The sequence below is a fragment of the Priapulus caudatus genome, unplaced genomic scaffold, assembly GCF_000485595.1.
Source record: "Priapulus caudatus unplaced genomic scaffold, Priapulus_caudatus-5.0.1 Scaffold185, whole genome shotgun sequence".
Classification (NCBI taxonomy): domain Eukaryota; kingdom Metazoa; phylum Priapulida; class Priapulimorpha; order Priapulimorphida; family Priapulidae; genus Priapulus; species Priapulus caudatus.
The window spans coordinates 352976-375277 of record NW_014577246.1 but is presented as its reverse complement, the minus strand read 5'-3'; the positions used below and the strand labels follow the sequence as shown (position 1 = coordinate 375277).

The 22302-nt window shown below is 40.1% G+C and overlaps 1 protein-coding gene across 2 annotated transcripts in view; it reads right to left on the bottom strand.

Annotated features, from left to right (window-relative positions):
* LOC106806913 (alpha-actinin, sarcomeric-like) overlaps window positions 1-22302 on the bottom strand; it is a 37107-nt gene that overhangs the window by 5239 nt on the left and 9566 nt on the right. Inside the window, exons 2-18 of one of the 2 annotated variants that reach the window (XM_014809080.1) lie at window positions 19781-19895; window positions 19010-19129; window positions 18265-18351; window positions 17702-17789; window positions 16901-16979; window positions 14805-14886; window positions 13569-13654; window positions 12944-13036; window positions 12308-12538; window positions 11693-11769; window positions 10234-10363; window positions 8681-8772; window positions 8137-8182; window positions 7816-7878; window positions 1805-1945; window positions 488-646; window positions 123-207 (exon numbers count right to left, since the gene is read on the bottom strand). In XM_014809080.1, coding sequence (XP_014664566.1) covers window positions 123-207; window positions 488-646; window positions 1805-1945; window positions 7816-7878; window positions 8137-8182; window positions 8681-8772; window positions 10234-10363; window positions 11693-11769; window positions 12308-12538; window positions 12944-13036; window positions 13569-13654; window positions 14805-14886; window positions 16901-16979; window positions 17702-17789; window positions 18265-18351; window positions 19010-19129; window positions 19781-19895 — 1774 coding nt within the window. Of the gene's footprint in view, window positions 1-122; window positions 208-487; window positions 647-1804; window positions 1946-7815; window positions 7879-8136; window positions 8183-8680; window positions 8773-10233; window positions 10364-11692; window positions 11770-12307; window positions 12539-12943; window positions 13037-13568; window positions 13655-14804; window positions 14887-16900; window positions 16980-17201; window positions 17281-17701; window positions 17790-18264; window positions 18352-19009; window positions 19130-19780; window positions 19896-22302 lie in introns of both variants that reach the window. The other variant, XM_014809079.1, reaches the window with a different exon arrangement.

Genomic DNA, 22302 nt, shown 5'->3' with positions numbered 1-22302 from the left:
CTGCACCATCCATCTGTCCATGGTACTAGCATACCCTTCCATATAACATGTATAACACCAACATGAATCACAGGCACTTAAGATGAGGGCAGCCACACACAACCAGTACTTGAAAAGGATACACTGTTGCTTTTCAAGTTCTTCATGCAGCACTGCATCCCTCTCTGGTATTTGCTTCTTTACCATATCCCAAAGTGCACCTAGGTGCTGAAATCAAGAAAGCACTATTCTCATTACCACTACCTTGTAAATTGGTGCACACATGCTATGATACACATAGGTAATTATACACACGTGTACACACACGCACGCATGCACACACAATCATAACAATATATACGCACGCATTCACGCATAGACATGTACACTCACAGTGATTTTGTGGTTAAACTAATGTAGTTAACCATCAGGTTATATAAACCGAGCATGCTACAAAAAACATTTCTATTGTTCTCAGTATAAATTCCTAATGCCGGAAGGTTCCTACCTCAGGACTAATGTTCGTGTATGGGTTCTCTGTTGCACCTGGAATATTGTACTGCTGTACCAATTCTTCAACTTGGTCGGATAATCCTAGAAGTGAGCTGTACTCTTTGTCAGCCTCCCCCAACGTCATCTTGAACTGACCATGGGCATCTATCAGATCCTGTGGGAAAGATTTCAGGTTGCTACATTCCAACAATTTCCAAACAAATTTCCAACAATTCACGTCAGCATACAACAGCAAGTACAGCTAAACAAAGTTCCACATCTTCTTCAGTTTCGTCATTTTTGCGTGACGAACAATGCAACACTATAACCTCCATAGTTGTCATGCAGCTGCAACTACACAGAACAACACCCTCACCTACAAACGCCACCGCATTACTTATTACAGTAGGCAGGATCGAACAGCGGATACAAACTGAAACTGCCAAGCATGCCAAGCATGTGCAGTGACAATGTGAATACTGTAATGTATTTGCTATATCGCAATATCAGCATAGGAATCAGATCAGCTTATATGTTTAGGATACTGTATTTTGCCTCCCACCTATCGAGAAAGGAAGTAATGAAACAAAGTTTCCGGGGGAGTCAGTTTTCCATGTTGGAAAATCTTAATCTGTTTAATCCTTTACCTTTATATATATATATATACATATCCTTTTATCCTTTAATTATTTAGAAATACCATAACATCAGCGTAGATAATAGGAAAGGAGTGTGACTTCAATAAACAAAGGAAATTCGTCATTTACTAGCCTAGAATACCTACGATTTACTACGGCGTAACTTAACCACTTGAGCTCAAATTGTACACAGTACATTCGCCTAGCATCATGCGAAATCGTTTCTTCATATACACCCGCAATCCGGAGTTACAGACTAAACGGTACGACACGATTTTTTATTCTGTTGCCAGCAAATTCGATGTGTTGATCGCCTAGCTTGAAACAAAAGGCAGCTGTAAATAGGTCAAAGGTTAGCTCAGCGAGCCACACCGCATTGCCGAGGGCGCAAGTCGTTAGTAGCTGCCTTTTGTTTCAAGTTAGGCGGATAACACATCGAGTTTGCTGGCAACAGAATGGAAAATCGTGTTGTACGTTTTAGTCTGTATCTCCGGATTGTGGGTGTATATGAGGAAACGATTTTGCACGATGCTAGGCGAATGTACTGTGTACGATTTGAGCTCAAGTTGGTTGAGTTACGCGTAGTAAATCGTAGGTATTCTAAGGCTAGTAAATGACGAATTTCCCTTGTTTATTGAAGTCACACTCCTTCCCTACTATCTACTTCTGATAACATGGAACAGACATCGAATCACCTGAATCTCTCCGATGTTGTGGACGATGAAGACGTCATTAAGGTCATCACGAGCACCGTCCATCCAGTTGTTGAATGGTGCTGCGCGCTTCGCAAACTCCAGATGCAGCTGGTCCACGGCCTCCAGCATCTGTTCAGCTTCCTGCAAATCAGGCATTAGCAAACTTCTATTGTGAAGCCCACAAAAACAATCCAGTGGAATGACACCCCATAGTTCTATCCCGGGTAGCACACGGTGTAGATGCCCAACCAGGAAAAGGTTGTGGGTTACCACATTCTCAAGGCTTATAGGTAGGTGTCTGCAGCGTGACAGAGCATTGTGCACATATTTTAGTAGATCAGCATCGAAGAACGCGCTTATGACGATCTCACAGATCCCATTACGACTTCATAGATTACACTAGCACGTCATGTTACCCCTTAGGCTTAGATACAAATATCTCGAAAAAATGGCCTAAATGTTTTCGGGAATTCTCCAAAAAATCTCTAAATATTTCAATTTTTTTTCTAAATATCCCAAAGATTTTTTTTAAATATCTCAGTTATTTCAACGTAATGTCTTTTAAACATATTTATTGTGTGCGAAAAAATCATACGCTGTTTACGAATCTCCATTCGCTGGATTTCCCCAGAGTCCGCCACTTAAAAATAGTGCTAGCATTGTGGCAGTGGTATCCTGAGTGTACGAAGGGGCACTGCATGCAGTTTGCCACCGCTGGATTGGTTTTTCTTAACAGAAAAGGACAAACGCATCCTTACAAATCCTTAATATTTGAGAAGATTGTGTTTTATCTTCTAAATATTAAGGAATTTTCTAAATATCCAGATTTTTCTAAATATCCCAAAAACTTCTAAATATCTCCAAAAATATCCGGATATTTGTATCTAAGCCTATTACCCCTCCAGGGATTGAAGAACCTCAGTATAATCAACAAGTGCCGCAGAGCGACAGCGCTCATCTAACGTCTACTGCGGTGACTCTGTGGTGGAGTGGTGGGATTCAGTAAACCCTGTTAGTCCCAAATGTGTTCACATACACGCCGAAACAGTGGAATGCACAGGGATGGTATCAGGAACCTTCTCAAAAGAATGTTCGTTGGGATCGTTATGAAAGTTGCCACGAGATGGCGCGTACGTTTAAGTGTCTTCAGATTAAAGATGGAAGCTCCCATCATACGTAGTAGCAACAACTATTTGCAAGACAGAGATAGGTAAGCACTCATCATTTACCTACGCAAGCCTACAGGCTGCAAATTGCAATAGAGAGCTGCCACCTGTAAGCAATTAACGCAGGCAAAAACTGCACACAACACATGCACTGGCAGCAGCGCACTGGCAGTGGCATACGTTACATGTAACATACTGACAGTACAAGAATGACATAGAAATTATACGATTTAAGGAACATACACCTTCTTTAACCAAATTTAGCTTTTGAAATTTCACTGTGACATTGTAGCCTCATACATCCAGGCATGTATAGATTCTACTAGCAAACCCGGCAGTCAAATTCTTTCTAACAGACAGTCAACAAATCCAAGTTTAAACCCTCCTCTTGAGGGTCAAAAGGTTATCCGACACTTACTCTTCGCATGTCAGCAGAAGGGACATTTCATGTCTTTCAATAAAGACCATAAAAATACTAGGTCACCGCTGAAACAAAAAAAGTTTTTCAATCGCTCCGTCAGACCATGTCCTCAGAAAATGTCTAAAATCTGCCCTGTGCCCACTGACCTTTGACCTATGACCTCAATTTCGGCAGCAGTGATGGCTTTTCCTACATGATGCTATACACACGACTATCACGAGCCTAGGTCGAGCCGTTTAGATTTGTGCCGCAATTCTGCATTTCCTCCTATACCTTAAAGGCTCACAATGCGCATCCAAACGCTAATTTCTCCAGTACTAGACTAGCAATACTTCGTGTCATGCATAATCACACTACCTTATGACAAATAAACTCTAGTTGCTCCCATTTCACTGCGCGTTTGCTTAAAACCCACAAGAAAGAGGTGAGAAAACTGGCATTCTGGCCGCAAACGCCGACTGTTTTGCAAACAAAATAGCCTCGAAGTGGTGACGTGACGTCACATGTTTTTATCTTTGCTGCGCGCCGTACCGCTGTACCGCAGCACCGCTGCACGGTTGCTTGGGGATTGGGGAAACTGTCAACAACATCGGAGAATCAACAACATTGGAGGTATTTTCAAAATACCTTTTATAAGACAACCGCACAGTGAAATGGGAGGAACTAGAGTTTATTTTGCCATATAGACGAGGCAGGATTTAGAAAAATATTCTATGTTGAGTCAAACAAATTGCAAAGTTTGTTTTATTGTTGATTATTGTTTATTAGGTAGTTCTTCGTGACATATCCAAAAATGGAACACAGGTTTCAACTCAGAAGTTGCCTAATTTGCATATTTAAAAATGGCTGCTATTCTCAAATTTTGAGGTTAAATTATCTCTAAAAATATTCATTTTGAGTTCAGTAACTGTATTAGAGGTTAATAGATATATGACCCAATGAAACTAAGAAGCATATTAGAAGCCCACATGACCTCTCTGATAACTAGGTCGAAGGTCCAGATGTCGAAAATACGTCAAAATGACATTTTTTAAACCAAGACATCATCAAGAACTACTTAATTACAAGAAACAACAATGAAACAAACTGATGCAAATTGTTTGACTCAACGGGACAATTTTTCTGAATATTGTCATCACAGTCAACACATATGCCTAGCGGGAAGGCGATATGCAAGAGCAGTCAGGGGCCACTTTTTGGTGATGGCGCTTTTAACGCAGTTCTTTTGAAAAAGATATCAACAGAAGAAGCCAACGAACAGTAGTGGCCCATGCTCTGCAGATGTTGATGAGGTTTTCGGCGATGAAACACATGTATCTGCAACAAATGATGATGTATACTCAAGCACTCAATACGCTTTTCCAGAAAGCGAAGCTTGGCATATCTGCAACACAACAGGGAAGTTATGGCTGCAGTATATAAAAACAATTGATCTTCTGAGATCTGACCTGAAGCTAACGCACTGGCAACTTCATATTTCACCTGAAGTCCTTGAAGGAAATGCTACCAATACTTTGCAGCAAGTGGGCACAACAGTTATGCTAAGTCCGTCCATCTGTTCCTGCAGGACATGCTGAACCTAGAGGAAAGAAACCTGGTGTTTTTCAAGGGATCATGGGTGGAAATAGGTTTTCAGACGTAGCTTCAGATCTGGGGTGCTTTGGCAACGGATCTGATCATTTGAGCAGGTTTTAATGAAGTCTCTAAAGAGCAAGGTGGAATCACGCGTGGACGAGGGATGACGAGACGCAACGGACAAGGTGGCTGCTGACGATGCCTGATTATGCACAGATAACAACCGAGATGGAGAAGCTTAGTAGGTACAAGAACACGACCAGTGAACTCAGTCAAGTGCAATATAAAGGCGAGATATGGCAGATACGGCAATCATTTTTGAATACCTTGAAAGCCATGACCCTGTCAAAAAGAGCGATTACTTGTATGACATATCAACAGGCATTGCCTCAAGTGTGTCCAACGCTCACATGGCTGAAAAATAGGCAAGTCCATCATTACCAGCATGGAAAGCGAGCAGGTTACAAAATATGTCTTCAGAAAAAAGAACCAAGTCAAAGTGATGGAGCGAAGGGTGATTTCCGATGGAGAGGAATTGGTTGTCGATCCGCAGCTGCTCTTTCAGAGACTCCTGATCATCAGCATATAACACTGATATCGATCTAAATGAGGTTTTTCAGATACGAGCTGTCGCTTTATCCACCATCCCTCTTTACAAAGCATGGCCTACCATAAACGCTCTTACAAAAACCAAAACTTGCGGATTAGATCTAGCTAGCTTGCGGACTAGATGCTATTTCTAAACTCTGCAGAGACACACAAGACTTTAATATTCTAGAAGCAGAATGCAATGTTCTAGATGGTGGTTCTCTTCTAACAGCGTTTGCCATGGTCAAAGGGGATATGTATAGACAAATAATCAACCCATATATACGTGTGGTGCAAAGTATGCCACCCAATAGTTGTGTATGATGGCTACTCACAGGAAACAATCAAGACAGTGACACACCAACGACGTGCAGCGTGGTCAATCGTCAGCAAAAGTAAAACTAGCGCTTGACTTACCATTGAAGATAGACAAGAAGACATTCCTGATGAACAAATCAAACAAACAAGAGTTAATCAACATGCTATCTGATGAGATGAGGAAACAGGACATCGAAACCATTCATGCAGAAGACGACGCCGATTTGTTGATTGTCCAGACAGCCGTGAACATGGCCGTGTACAAGACGACATTTGTCATTGCAGAGGATACTGACATCCTTGTGCTCTTGTGCCACCACCATAAACCAGGTACCGAGCTTGTTCATGAAGTCAGAGAAGAGTGCAATTAAGAGACCACTGGTGGAACATCCAGACGACATGTGCAATTTTAGGAAGCCGGCTATGCACATACCTACATTTCTTACATGCTCTATGTGGGTGCCAATACCACATCTGGACTCCATGGGATCGGCAAAGGTTTGTGTGCTAGGGGCTAAGAAATCGGACGAACTAATGCAGATAGGTGACATGCTTCATGTCAAGTTCATCTAGCCATGAATGAAATCAGAGATGCTGGGGCCAAAGCATTAGTATGTGTGCATGGTGGACAAGGTACCACTTTGAATAGTCTACGTAGAAAGATGTTTGGTGACAAAGTTGTGAAGAGCCTCTAGAGTGTCGACATAAAAGGGTTGCCACCGACAGAAAGATCTGCCAAGTCTATTCTTATAGAGTTTTCCTACAGACTCAAGTATGGATAGGAAACATAGCAATAAAACCGAAAGATTGGGGTTGGAATAGCCAATGTGAAAGTTTGATGCCCGAGAGAATGGACAACAACCCAGCTCCTGATGCGCTATTGAAGATAATACGTTGCAAATGTAAGGAGTATTGTGACACAATGATATGTTTGTGCAAGAAGAACGGGATGTTCTGTAATGAAGCCTGTGGAAAGTGTCAAGACGGACTTTGTACAAACATACCATTGGATATGTATGAGTACTATAATGCACAGTATGTATCCAAAAGATTAATGTAAATATATCAGTGTGTGCTATATAATTATTTGCAATTGAACGGTGGTTTTCATACTTCATTAAATGCTTGTAATTTTCCTTGTTTTGGTTTAAAAAATGTGTCTATTGACATACTTTTGACATATTTGAACCTAGCTGTTCAGAAAGGTTATTTGGGCTTTTAAATATGTATTTTAAATTCATTGGCCATGTTTCTATTCACCTATAATAGCGTTATTAGGCTGAAAATGAATAGTTTGAGAGAATAATTGACCTCCAATCTGAAAATGACGGCCATTTTTAAATATGCAAATTAGGTAACTTATGAGTTGAAACTTGTGTCCCATTTTGGATATGTCATCAAAGAAGTACCTAATAAACAAGAATCAATAATAAAACAAACTTTGCATATTTGTTTGACTGAAAAGTCCAAATCTGCTCGTCTAATAAGGTAGTATGATTATGCATGACAAGAAGTATTTGCTAGTTCTAGTACTGGAGAAATTAGCGTTTGGATGCGCATTGTGAGCCTTTAACTTAAGGAGTGAATGTTCCCCTTCTTTTACACCTCTTGACTTTGACCTTTGACCCCCAGCTTCGACATCCCAACTCGTTTTCGGATTACCCCCCACTTCCGAATATCGTGACGTACGTCGAGCGGTTAAGATTTGTGCCCAACTGTTGACGCCCGGACGGACGGACGGACGGACGCACGGACGATCATGCGATTCTACAAGCTGCATCTGACTATGTCAGATGAGCTAAAAATAGAACAATTTCTGCTGGAAACCACATGTTACGTTGTTTACTATATTTTAAAAAGCTCAAGGACCACTTGTGGAAAGATTTATTACAGTTACTCATTTACAGTGTTATATTACTATCGAGCATTACAGAGTGACATACCTCCAGAGCTTGTCTTCTCTCCTGTGACTGTGCTCCCAAGTCTACCCAGCCATCACATATTTCCTAAATTAAAAAGTTATATTATGAGCACTTCCCCGGAAGCAGCAATTAACTTAATCTGATCAGCAATTAACATCAGCTTGTATAAAATATCAGTACTCCACAATCACATTTTGAAGTTAGATATTTAACCTCCTTTTCACAATCACGCATTTTTTGATTTTTTAATGGAAAGACTGAATAAGAGACTAGCAAACATTAAATTCTTCTACTCACTACTGGTGTATTTATTTACAAATTTATGCGACTTCATATTCTTACCTTACACCGATCATTAATCGCTGGAGCATCATAGTAACCTAGAGAACTGAGCAAACAAAATAAAATAGTAAGACATAGCATGACAAAGATGTGTGCGTGCGTGTGTGCGTGCGCGTGCATGCGTGCGCGTGCGTGGATGCGCGTGCTTGCATGCATGCATGTGCTGATGTATCAACATTCATGATATATGATGCACCTCAAATGTCTACTAATCTATGCTAGGCCAGTTACGCAGATGTTTACCATTTTCACCGACCGAATGTTTCTTTCTGTCAACTAATTTACGAAGAAAAATGTGTTGCCTACTCTTAAATGTTAGTGTTACAAGACTTGTTATCACAGAGAAAGCAATATAGCAAAAAATCATCATCATTTCATCAATACACACTCTGATACAGACAAACGCACGCACGCACGCACGCACGCACGCACGCACGCACGCACGCACGCGCACACACACGCGCACACACACACACACACACACACACACAAATACATACACACATCTGTGTATGGCCTAGAATATAAAAGATAATTAACCCACTTCAGTTCATTGGCGATAGCAGTGATTTGTTCAACCCGCTCCTGATGCGCCCCAACCTCGCTTTCAAATGCCTCGTGTTTTTTCTTGTGTGCCTGTAAACAAGAACCAGACATTGCAACCACAGTGTCTGCACACATCATAACTAGGATTCGAAATTAACAGGTGCAAGGACGCACCAAGGCCCTAAACATTTAGCCGTACACCCAGTAGCACTACATCAGTGCAGGGTCTCCAACCCTGTGAACTCCAAATACGGAATACGGCGGTGATGAGTAGCGGTAGTGAGTAGTGGTAGGGTGGTGACTAGTGGCGTATTCAGAAATTGATGGACAGGGGGGAGGGGGGCGAAATGTACCTTGGCTGCTGCAGGCAGGCCCACGTGCCATAGGTATGCCAGTGCTAGGGGGGTCTGAGGGCATGCCCCCCCCCAGAAAATTTTGAATTATTTAAGCCATTTTCCTGCAATCTGCAGCATATTGTGGGCCATATTCTCATGTCTGATGACACTATCTCAACCCTAGACTCAACCCTACAAGTTAGGATTCAAAACACTTTTCATTCCTCCGTGCCCCATTTGCAGTCTGTCTTACATACCATGCAATAGCCATGATTAACACTGAGTTTTGACTTCACAAGTACAGGACACATTTGTGTATATTCGTTCCTGAATTTCTGTAAAATTCGGGGTTTTTTGATTGGCAATGTGGACGCCATTCTCCCCACGTGTTAATCTGATTAGCAGACAAACTACGCGACACCTTGCAGACAGCGCCTGTCTGACTAGGCTGTTCCATTTACCGTAGACATGCCAGATATAAAATGCATAGAAACACATTATAACACTGAGCGATGGTAGAGGGGGGGGCGGGTGCAAAGCTAAAGTAATGGCAGAGAGCACTATGAGTGTGTATTTCCAGGAAACGACTTGGGCAGTGATATGAGGGCTATTAATAAACTTGCTGCATCTCCACTGCACCATGCGTGGCCAGTGCTCAGGCACCAGCTGAAAAAAAACCAATGTGTCCAAGCGAACAATGCGAACAATCAGTGAAAATTTTGCACAGTGCAACTGAAATGAGGAATATAACCTTGCCGCTGCAGAATGTGGAAATTAAACCAAGAAATCGTAATGATTCCGCAGAATGAGGAATGGTTGGAGACCCTGTCAGTGCACCACTAGTGCACCTAAAGAATGTGTGGTGGAATCACTCGAACACAATGTTATAGAGTAAATAAGTAGCAATAGCAAGTAATAATAACATGGTTATGGAATGCTCTTGCAGTGCACACACAAATTGTGACTATGTCCAGTTTTAAAATGTAGGTGCACCAATGTGCACTCGATAGAAAAGTTCATTTTAACGTCGGTGATGCAGCACTGCTACATGGATCACAGTTTAAGAATTGCATCATATTCAGGAGTTATTTTTCAGGCTTTTCATTCAGGCTAGTTCAGCTACATCAGTACAACTATAAAAGAGAGCAATATACGGCTAACCCATGTCTCAGTCACTCTGCTATATGTGCATCCGGTTTCCAAAAGTTACCCGCACCTTCAAATCCATGAGTTTTGAATTTCTGAACTCTTCGTTTCGCAGGTAGAGAAGCTTTGCATCCGTCCATCGGTCATGGCTCTCACATTTCTGTTTGAACTTTTTAGCCAAATGGTCCATCCGCTCTAGCCTGCAAGCAAACAACAAGATTATAGCAGTAAAACAGAATGCTTACCTGTATTTCCCACCTATTCAGGTGGCATTGTGCATTTCTGAAACCATCAATAATCCAGATCATCATTAACCATAAAGGCGCGTCTCCGTCATTCATTTGTATAAATTATCGAAAATAAAATCTTACTGAAAAAAAGGAATAGAAATATAGTGCTTTCAGAAAAATCCTACTCGCGTGACTTTTAGATAACAATATGTATATGTGTGCATATACATATATATATTATATATATATATATATATTCAACGGCTTATAATACCTAGAGTGTACAACGAAAAACGGGAAAATAGTGCTATTTCACGACACATTATTCTACTTTGCCTGCGAGTCTATAATAATTTCATGTATTAGCATTAAGCAGAATTCTTTTGCTCTCTAAAACAAGACCAACCGCCTTGTCAATACGATACTCCTAGGCGGAGATATGCGGCTCCTAAACCTCCCTCCCACATGCAAACGCCGCTCGAATCCACTTCTGTCCGATCCTTCACGCGTCTAAGCATTTCGGCTATCGGTTTCCGTCACCGGCTTGGAGCGCTGATAATTGATGTCACATGCCCAAATTTGGTACTCTTACTAGCTGCGTTGTAGACTTAATAAAAAACAACATTGCCGGCTCCATCATGACGGGCATTAGCCGTGCTAGGAAAGATAATGGAGATAAGGGCATAGGCGCGATGCCCCCGAAAGTACCTCCACCTGCACTGCACCCGAAAATCATTCATAAAATTATGGCGGAAAACGAAACTCTCACGAAGCAACCTTAGAGGCGTTTAGGTTACGGAATAAGCTGGATGCCAGGCGTGTGAACGCGGCTTAATCTAGCCCGCGCTTAGCGCGGTTTCCAGCTACTCTTATTGACAAGCGGTTGGTCTTGTTTTAGAGAGCAAAGAATTCTGCTTAATGCAATACCATAAAATTATTCTAGACTCGCAGGCAAAGTAGAATAATCATGTCGTGAAATAGCACTATTTTCCCGTTTTTCCGTTGTACACTCTAGGTATTATTAGCTCTTGATATATATATACATATATACATACACATTGTTATCTAAAAGTCACATACTTGAGTTTTAATAACATTGAGATTGTGCATTCAGATAATGACTGCATTTGTTAGTCAGTACACAGATGGGGTGCTCTATTTTCAGTAGTTTTTAGGGAGTTATTAATAAAAACCCTGAAACAAAACCTAATAGACTATTTCTCGTCTTGTCAAACAGATAGTAAAACTATAGATAGAATTATTATTTTAGATACTATGTGTATTAGTGCACTGTCATACCTCATTATTTCTGACAGCAGCCATTCCTCAAAACCTTTCTCTGCCTTCTCCAGTTCTTTCCAAGCAATATTTATGTCCTACATCAACAAAAAATACTGCAGTTGGGATTTAATAGAAATAGAGATCAGTTTGGTCACGCAATTGATCTCCAAGTTATTTTGAAATGAAAAACTTGATAGCAATGAAATATCCATAGTCATGTTCGGAGATCGGTCAAGACATAAATAAAATCCAGGATAATTTTTTCTATTACGTACTAAAGCATCATTTATTGATTGAGCATAGATCGAGTTTTAATGTAGCAAATCGAAACCATAATAAAAACATTAGTTTTGGGCACTAGACGGTTTGCATGCACCAGTAGAGCATGAAACGAAACTCCGAGCGAATGTCTGGGTTATTTCTCTCAATCTACCCGAACACGTAAATAAGTGAGTACAATATGGTGTTTTATCAATGAATGTGTTATCAATATATCATTAGCAAAATTATTTTTGCAGTGCCCCTCTTTTACAACCAGACATTACAAACACTTTGACACACAAAAGGTTGGCTTGCTGCATAGAGCAGAGAATTGTATTGCAGATAATTTCTCTTGCACATGTGTTAGCTTACGCTCAGCAGTTTTCCTGAGGTTGGCATAAACGCCGGCCGGTTGGTTACACGTAGCTTTGTCTGAATATTGTTGAACATTGTTTCCAGATGTGCCTTCTCTTCCAGTTTGGGTGGTTTGTGCTGCCATCTGTAGTTACGAAACTCTGCTTGTTTAGCCTGTAACTCCATCATCGTATTATCCATGGTCCTATCCTCCAGCCAAGGCTTTGTTTGTCTTATCCACTCCAGTAGCTAAAACATAATTGTTAGAAGTTACCATTGGTTTGTGGCATTTTGAAGGGAAATTAGTAGAAGAAAAAAAAAAAAAAATATGGGGAAATAGAAAGGGAGCAAGAGAGAGTTGGGCAAGATGGGGAGAAGGAAAGAGTCTGAGAGCAAGAGAGGGGAATAGGGAGGAGGGGAGAGAAGGAAGGAGGAGAGAGACGGAGAGGGAGAGGGAGAAGGAGGAAAGGGAGAGGGAGAGGGAGGAAAGGGAGAGGGAGAGGGAGAGGGAGAAAAAGAGAGAGAGACAGCAAGAGAGATCGCAAGAAAAGTGGAAGAATGCAAAGGATGTCTTACAACACAGGAAACACGCACGTAAAGTGGGTGAACCGCTATAATAAATAATGAATAATGGCTCATGAATAATAGACTCACCTCGCTTGTGAGTTGTTCGTATTCCTTCATCCGTTCTTCGTTGCCACGGTTGATATCCATAACCCTGCAGATTCTGCTGGCTGCTTGCTCTGCCTACACGCACCAATCCACACACAGTTAACTAGCCAGATGCTTTTACCACAACAAATTCATACAGTCAGCCTGTCTGTGTTAGCGGTGCACTCTATAGAACAGACACCTGTCCATAAAGGGAAATTTCATCTTTAACCTCAACTGACAGTTAAACACTGAAACCACGGGCCCATTGCCAGAAACAAAATTATACTTATGCCAGTTAACATTAGTCTTAACATTGACTTCGACTCGAAGACCGTTAATTGAAAAAAAACATCGCAATACTGAACTAGAGCAGCATTATTAGTTTTTTGCATCGATCTCAATAATGACCAAAATTAAAACCAAAACCCGGAAATCCGCGAAATCGCGGGAAATTCTCATGCCCGATAATGGGCAATTTCGCCTTTAACCTCGACTGACAGTTAAACATTGAAACCACGGGCCCCTTGCCAGAAACAAGATTAGTCTTAACATTAGTCCTAACATTAACTCAACATAAGCTAGGGCAGCATGCTAGTCGCAAGTCATGTAAGACAGATGGACGTACCTTCTGCGCACCGGCGAATGCGTGGTAGTAGCAGGAGACGTACGTCATGACAGCTCTCTCATCTGGCTTCACCGTGTTAACCATGTCTGTGAAAACGAAACACATATCGCACAACTGCTATCACGTGCGTTTCACTGGCCATCTATTATATCTACTGTAACTCAAATGCACACACCAAATAGAATGCGTTACTAACTACTCTTCAATTGGTCATTTCCCGAATAAACTGATAAATTAATAAATGTAAACAAACTTATACTCATCTGTCAGCGTATATATTATTACTGATTACTTCAACATAAAAATTACTACAAATCCGTGCTGTTGTAAGCTGTAAAACAGTAAATAAACAGCAAACTTGCACCTGCTTTCTTGATTTCCGCGAAAACAAGATATGCAAACGCTGTCACAAAACAGTGCATGTATTTATGTGATGTAAATTTTTCTAGACTGGTACCTATCCTGACATGAAGGCAAAGGTAACCTAATGTAAAGACAGGGTTCGGTCAATGACATCTTGTGTGAGCGAGTATCACACGCTAATGTTGACATATTTCAACAAATCTAATTTGAAATGCAGATCGGCACACGTCTTTGTGAAAAGAATGATGTGCGAGCATTCTACATAAACTACTACTATACTTACTATATATGCCTTACTATATAAACTTGGTATTACACAAGGAGTACTGGCATGTCTCAGAACGGTCGAGAAAATGTAAGAACAATTAGAACAAGTGAAATCATTGCTTTAGGTGGAAGAATAACTCCTATTAGGCACCTAAATGAGTTAATAAGACATGACAAATATGCATTCTAAAGACGCACCCTTCCCCCCTACCTAACGGTGTGATAAAGCGCAGGTTATCTACCACTCCCTTCTTTATGCTGGTGCATAAGCAATAGTCAGTTATTTAGACCTACCTACAGGTGCCACTAGTTGTAATTCTTTTTCATATCATTATCCGTTATCACTATCATTATCTGTTATACATTGCTTCTATGCAATATTGAACCACGCTGATATGAGTAATACACAGATTTGTAAGAGCTGTATTTTGAACACCTGCCAGTTTCACTGTATCATATGCCTATATATTCTCCGGAGTGATATAAGTGGTAATCTCTCTTTAAAAAATGCAGAATTATTTTTTCCAATATAAAGTGTTATAAAACATAGGTAAGCATGACTTTATTATAGCTTATACTGACAGAATCCCAAATAAATGCACATACCTTCGGCATCTAACATTTTCGGAATGTCCAAATGCTCATCAGCAATATCGAATGCCAGGTTTAGATTTTCATAAGGCTGATCCTGTTGGTCAAAAAAATATAGAAAACATCGCTAACAATACGTAAGACTCGAGTAATGAAATGTACACGAATTTTCAACCCTGTACAAATTAATGAAAACATGTCTAACTATCACGAAGCTGCTTATTGCATGTACAGTATCTCAACAATTGCGCATATACAAATATTATATCGGCATTAAGTGCAGTATGACTTGCTAAGCATGCGATTTAAAAACACCATACATATCTGGCCAATGACATGCATATTCGCGATAATGACCCAACTGAGTACACAATATACTGTGCCATCATCAAAACACATATCTCTTTAGTACTGATATAGGTGCTGGCCTCGTGCTACACTGTACTTTGATTCACGCAGTGAGTCTACTCAGGTAATTCCATCGTAAGATCGTAAAATGTGACAGTAGGAAAATGCAGAGAGCTAATTGGTGCTGCATGTGTTTGGCACGTAATGTCGGAATACTCACTCCGCCAAAGTCGATTTATGTCCACGCCGGTGGATGAAAGGTGAACACATTACTAGAGACCACACATAATAACATGAGGAAATCTGCCGCTTCCTTTCTACCAGTGTTAACTAGCAGATTCCTATTATTTAAGTATTGTTTGATATCATCGTTTTATATATAAATGGTAGCAAAGCAAGCATAACCAATTCTAGAATAGCTTCAAATAGACCGATGTACTTTGATAATATGCCTGTTAATGTAGTCGAGTCCATTCTGTGAAATTTTGGTTCGTCTACAATACAACAAATAATGGTTCAACATTGACTGGGTTGTTCAGGGACTCTAGAAAATGGTTAATTGCATAAAGAAGGGGTGCAGAGAGATTATAGATGTGCCATTGATTGTGCTTCTTCTATCATTGGCAATTGATATAATTAAATAGAAGAACGAAAGTAATCAAGTGATTAGAATTTTTTTACCCGGTTTGAGTGTACAAAATATAATGGTAACGCTATTGTGCATATATGTTAAATATACATTTCCCTTCAAGCAAAAGACCCACAAATTTCTTAATAGCTATACCAACCATTCCTTTAACATATCGGAAATCTGTCGTGTGATACTCTTATATGTTTAAACTCAGCTGGAGTATTTCCTGGACCTATTATATACCTAATATTAACGACCTTTCCTTGTTTAGATATTATAACAATGCCAATCTTATAAGAGTCTTCATTCCATGAAATAGAACTGAAGACTGAATACCAATCATGACAGCTCATTTCCCACGGCCTCTTAATATGGTCAAATGACAAACAACTGTCACGTGTTTTTCCCATAATTGGGGAGCTTTTTTGTATAGACACACATCATATGACAGTGCCTATAAACACAGGGTGAACACTACAAAGGTAGCATTAAGAGAGGTAGTAGGATTAGAAGAGACTGTTGTTCCATTCTTGAACAGTTCTTCTATGACCTACACCAGAGCTCCACTGTTTGTTCGTTCTAAGAATGGGCATTTCTCGTTTCTTTCGATGTGATAAAAAATGCTGACACCAATTATTATTAGATATCCTGGCAAGTCTACAAAATTTAGTCTGTGCACTGACCCTACAAGAAGATGGCTCTTCTTAGTCTTATCATGGCCATAAATCCGAAGTGCCATTTTTGTATGAGCTAGTCCACTGAACTTAAGGAAAATGACGTTTTAACCCTCTGGCCCCTGATATTTGATATTGCAGTCTTGGCATGATGATGAAGCTTTGTATTTATAATTTTCATATATATATATATATATTATCATATTGTGAATATGAAAATCAGTACCAAACCCATTGCATTTGCAGCACCCAAAGATTTGCAGCACTATTGCTGATGGTTCCATAAAAGGTGCTATCATTCTGCAAGCTTCACCTTACTATATAATATAAACCAAAACATGAAAGCTAACCATTTTTTTAGACAGGTTAGTGGTAATGACAGTGCGTAAATGTGTTACTTCCCACCACCGCGACGTTATTAGTCAACCACTAAAAACAATCATGCAAGGACAGCGTACCCGAGACAGAGAACCATAGTCAATGAGCTCAGGCCGGTGTCTGTGGATAAGTGCACAGAGAGCCAGGCCATTCCTCCAACTATAAAAACAAATCAAATCAAAATAAAATAAATGGCAGAACTAAACGGGAAGGACAAGTAAGATTGTGACCAGAGGCGAAGTGTGCATCCACAGACTGAAAAAAATATATAAATAAATGTTAGGACTGTTAATAAGCCTGCACCAAGAGTAGGAAACAGAGCAGAATGAGCATAATGGGGAAATCTGGGAGGGTCAACCTGTGCACAAGATACCACAATACCTTTCTCAGCTCTTGGTACTCAATGAGATCTGGCCTATGCCGATGTATTAGGGCACAGAATGCCAATCCATCCTTGAAACTGTCAGAGCACAGACAAAAATGTTTAAACACTCATTTCTCCATATAAGCAGCAGTAATGACACTTATCTCTGTAAATATTACTACTGTACATAAGTAAAACATGACCACTGATACACATCCGCGCACACACATGCTGACATGCACGCACGCAGACACACCTTCATACACGCACACACATGTACGCACGCACGCACGCACGCACGCACGCACGCACGCACGCACGCACACAGACACACACACACACACACTGCACTGTACAGCATATGCTGGTACGATTTACATTAACAGTATACCACACAAAATAATAACTTTCATAAACAATTGAGGAAGGAATTTCAATTGTTTTACATTCCGTGATGATGTGTACAGGCATTCAGTATGGCCGGAAATACCAGACCATAGCCGACCTCACTGCTCACCTCATGTGAAAGTTTTGCACATTTACATTCTTGTAAGGTGCTGTTTTCCTCTGACACCACAACAACAACCCCTCTTTTGCCGTCGACTCTGTAAAATTCAAGTACAGAGTCAAAATGAAGATGCTCATAACCAGAAACGTGGTAATGCCCGGGTAAGCTACTACCACTCCCCCAACGCGGTTATTAACGGAGAGGGTGACTTATGTCAAACTCAATGAAACTAAATGCGTTATATAAATAGATTTTAACAGATTAGTTCAGACTGCTGGCAATCATCTCTGTCAATCGTTACTTTTCACTTTTACTGCTAAAAAAACAACTTCAGCCAAGGGTATGTGATAACTCCTACAGCGCTTACAGTTACACCCCTAAAATTGGTCCAAAACCATAACTACTTGTTTTTCCTTTCACGGCAAGATAGATATATACTAAACGGAACATTGCACGTGCCAAAGGGTGTAAAAGCACAAGTTACTGCAGTGGAAATCTTCTGACATGTATAGATTCTCTACAAAACATAGTATAACATAGCAGCTTCCATGTGAGGTTGTGAGTGGGCTTACCTTCAATGCTAATATCCTGGATAGTAAACCTGAGTATAATTGTCCAGATGAGGCCCAGCGTCATCTTAACATTGCCATCCACAATTTCTGAAAATATTATGAAGCAATAAAGAGGTCATGCAGAATGCTTTCTTCACATCACCATAACTTCGGAAAGCATGAATAAATAATGTATTAACCGACATACAGCTTCTCTTAATACTCATGAGGAATAGTAATGAACCCTTTAAAGCAACTAGATTTCTTGGAATTAATCGCTATTACATAACCTTACTCGTGGATATTATATGTTCTTTATTAGTTTCCTTATGATTAGAGTAATACTGTAGTTGTTAAATAAGGTTCTCCCTAAGAGAATTTCAGAAGGCGTGTTGTTTATGGACGAAACAGGGAAGGGTCTGGATATGAACACATCGATTCAAAAAATTAATAACCTTCTACATGTCATTTTTTGCCCATTTATTTTCACCTAATAAACAGAAAAAATATGAAAAGGAAAAAAAATAAAAACATATATAAATTACGGCATGTGCATTAGCCATAAATTTTCCAATTGAAGTTTAATTGTCAGAGGAATTATGGGATGTCACAAATTAGCTTCAGTTTTGAGGGCACGCCGAATCCGGCATGCGTTAAAGTTATGAAGAGGACCCTGGATAAGTGTACAACAAAATGCATGATAATGTTCTGAGTAAAGGGTGTTTTCAACACAATAGCAATACTGCTCCACAGAAATGCCACTGACCTTCTGCACCTATGGAGACCAACTTTACTCCTTTACTTGCGATGAAATGTAAGGCTTTATTAACATTCGCAATCTTATGAAATCTCATCTTTCCTTTTTCTGGTTTGGGCAACTGTTCACCTAGGCACAAAGAGATCAAAACAATGTGATAAACACAAACGGCAATTCATTGCAACTAAACATTTTAGGTCACAAATTGTACTGATGAATGCAGCAGAAATAAGTATTTAAAGTTATTATCTAAAGTCTACATAGATAACTATCATCTCAGTGCACATACGTACTGTATATTTTAATAAATGGCAATCTAAGGCCATATAGTCTAACCCATACATTCTTATCATGTAGGTGAACATGCCATTGCCTGTGTAACTGTAACAGTTCAGTGACTTTAAGAATTAGTCACCAGCTATCCATTTCAATGATGTCCCAGCCCTACTCGTGTGTTTGAGAAACCTTAACATCATGGTTAACTGGCCAGCGATTAAATTATAGTCCCGTAATTAGGTATATTATGCTTTATCCCACTATTACTAGAACTCGTATTTCCACTCGTATTAAATTGGATTAGGTACACATAAAATAAGAGAAATATGAAAGGCACGTAGCTACACTTAGTCGAAGCCTTGACCTGGCCGGACAGCGGCCACCATCTTGCCTAGTAAATAAATAACGTAGGCAATGACCGTAGCTTGCAGGACCTCTCCCCTCTCTCTCAGGGGGGGGGGAGGAGTAAAATATTGATGGTCTCCGTGAGCAATCGCTTCACACCTGATATCACCTCCAGCAGCAGCATCAGCTTCAGACCATTGCAGAAGTCCTGGCCGATATCTTCGATGCTCGTGCCAGTTTTCCGCAGGTGTGAGTTGCACCATGCTGTGAACGTCTGCAACGATACAGAACAAGCAGTTAGTTAGATGTTGTCCGCACACATGGAGATCAAGCTTCCACCATCCAATAATGTGTACAGAACATGAGGCTGCTTACTTGTATATATTTTTATGCAAGTATTATAGAGTGGGAAGAAGGTAGGGAGGGAGGGAAGCAAGGGAGGGAGGCAGCACGGGTGGCAGGGCATGGAGGGATGAATGCAGGAGGAAGAGGGGTCAGAAGAGATACATGTTTACTAAGCAGATACTAATATATATTATAACTTTATAAGTAAACAAGCGATCACAATTTACACAAGATCGTAGAACAAACAGGCGCACACAATTTAACCAAATTAACGTGTCACCATGATTATTTGCTCTCATTAAAACCATTCTAAGTTGTTGCCTTCCACTGTGTGCAATCTTTGTTGCAGTCATGTTATTCTTGTTGTACAAGAGGGGTGACTGACACCGCGAACGCGTGTCACAGGCACAGCAGTAGTTATGTAAACAATTACTGCAAGTCTACTCAGACCCACAGGCATGCAAAATGAAAGCTGTTGAACAATAAACCATTCTCCCTTTCCAAAAGTCAACATTAATTCAATTATTGATGTCAAAATTGCTCATTTATATTTTAGAATTTGTTGCATATATGTCAACTAGGCACAAAAAAACAGGTACTTATTGTATACATGTATAAATGCTAAACAAATCATGGAACTGTTGTTTGGTAACAGTCACTCAAACTTGCCTACGACTTTTCATCAAAGAACCAGTGTTTTTACGAGTAGCCAGCAGTTTACATGACGGATAAAAAACAAGAATGCCATATTGCAAAGATTGGAAACACACAGAAGTGCTACTATAATATACACACAAACTTGTTGAACTGTCGCCTCTCTCCCTCCCGTATATCACACAGCTGAAACAGTACACGACTACTCGTGCTACGAACATTGAAAGACGCAATCGTTACAAATGGCCCAAATATGAGTTTTCTGTCCCTTGAATTTTTTTTTCCGCAAAACTATACATGACGATGACAAAAAACAGGTATAATGTTAATATAGGAATGTGTTCCACAAATTTATACTGCACACCTATATTATGCTATCAAGAGCTAATAATACCTAAGAGGTATTATTAGCTCTTGATGCTATATATATATATCATAGAACACCTGACACTATATATGACTGGCAGCACAGAGCATAGCACATTCATAAACCAACTAAAACATTTCCCCAAGTAGCTCCAGCCCACAAGTAATAAAGCGCTGGTCTGTCATAAAAGAGGCATTATAAAGTTTTACCAGTGATACGTGCTTTGGAGAGAGACAACAGATTATATATGGGGAGGTCATTGGTACACCACTCTATACCCGTTTCCTGCGGTTTTAATTGGAGCTGTGATTTTTTATTTGCACCTATCTCTCTCAGTATACTGTACATGGTTGTCAGATTTAATCACGCAGAACATGAACAAAGAAATAGCAGGATGAAATGTTGCCCGAACAACAAGCAACACTGAGAGTCATTTCAGCTTCCAAACAATGACAATCTACACATAAAACATTTCACAGGAAAAAATACTGCATTCTTACCCGAAATACCAAAAGGTATACTGCGAGAAACGTGTGCACGTGCTTCGTTTTTTTAATGTTTGAATTAATGACATCTAACGAAGTACTGCATGACACATCCTTGCCCATCAATCACACAGATGAGCTTGGGTCTATGTATGATCTGAATGATAAACATGTAACAAACCATGACCTATCACCGCGTAAGACTATAATGCCTACAGTGCTTCCAGAATAGTAATGTAACGAAATGCAATACATGTGTTCCCCCTGCATTGACACGAGCGAGGTGGGCCGGCCTTTTTGGCCAGGGGAAACGCTACATGAGATCATGGATAATTAAATGTATTACATGGTCCCACTCAGGCCATAATAAAAATATTGTTTGTTTGCCCTCACCCGACCGACCCGCCAAAAAGGAGCCAAGAATTAAAAAAATTATTGATCCTTCGGTTCCCATTCTTTTTTTTTACAAATTGTATCACTGTACATTATATAAATCTGTAGACAATACATTACATGTAGCAAGCAAAACAAACATTCAACATAAAAGGTATCTCCACACAAGCACACCTGAGCATGTAGACACCATGCTGAATTTGTAAAAAGACTCCCTCAAAAAAGCCTACCTACCTAGCCAAACTTTTCAGCCTGAGTCAGATGAGGGTAAACAAATATTTTTTTTAATTGTGGACTCAGGTAGGGAGCAAAACTCACTACAAACAATCACCGATCCGCCCTCACAGCAACCACAGCAATGCAGAAACAACTTGTCCGGCCAGGTGTACTAATGACATTTTTTAATCAATGACACTAAACTCTAGATAGTCAACTAG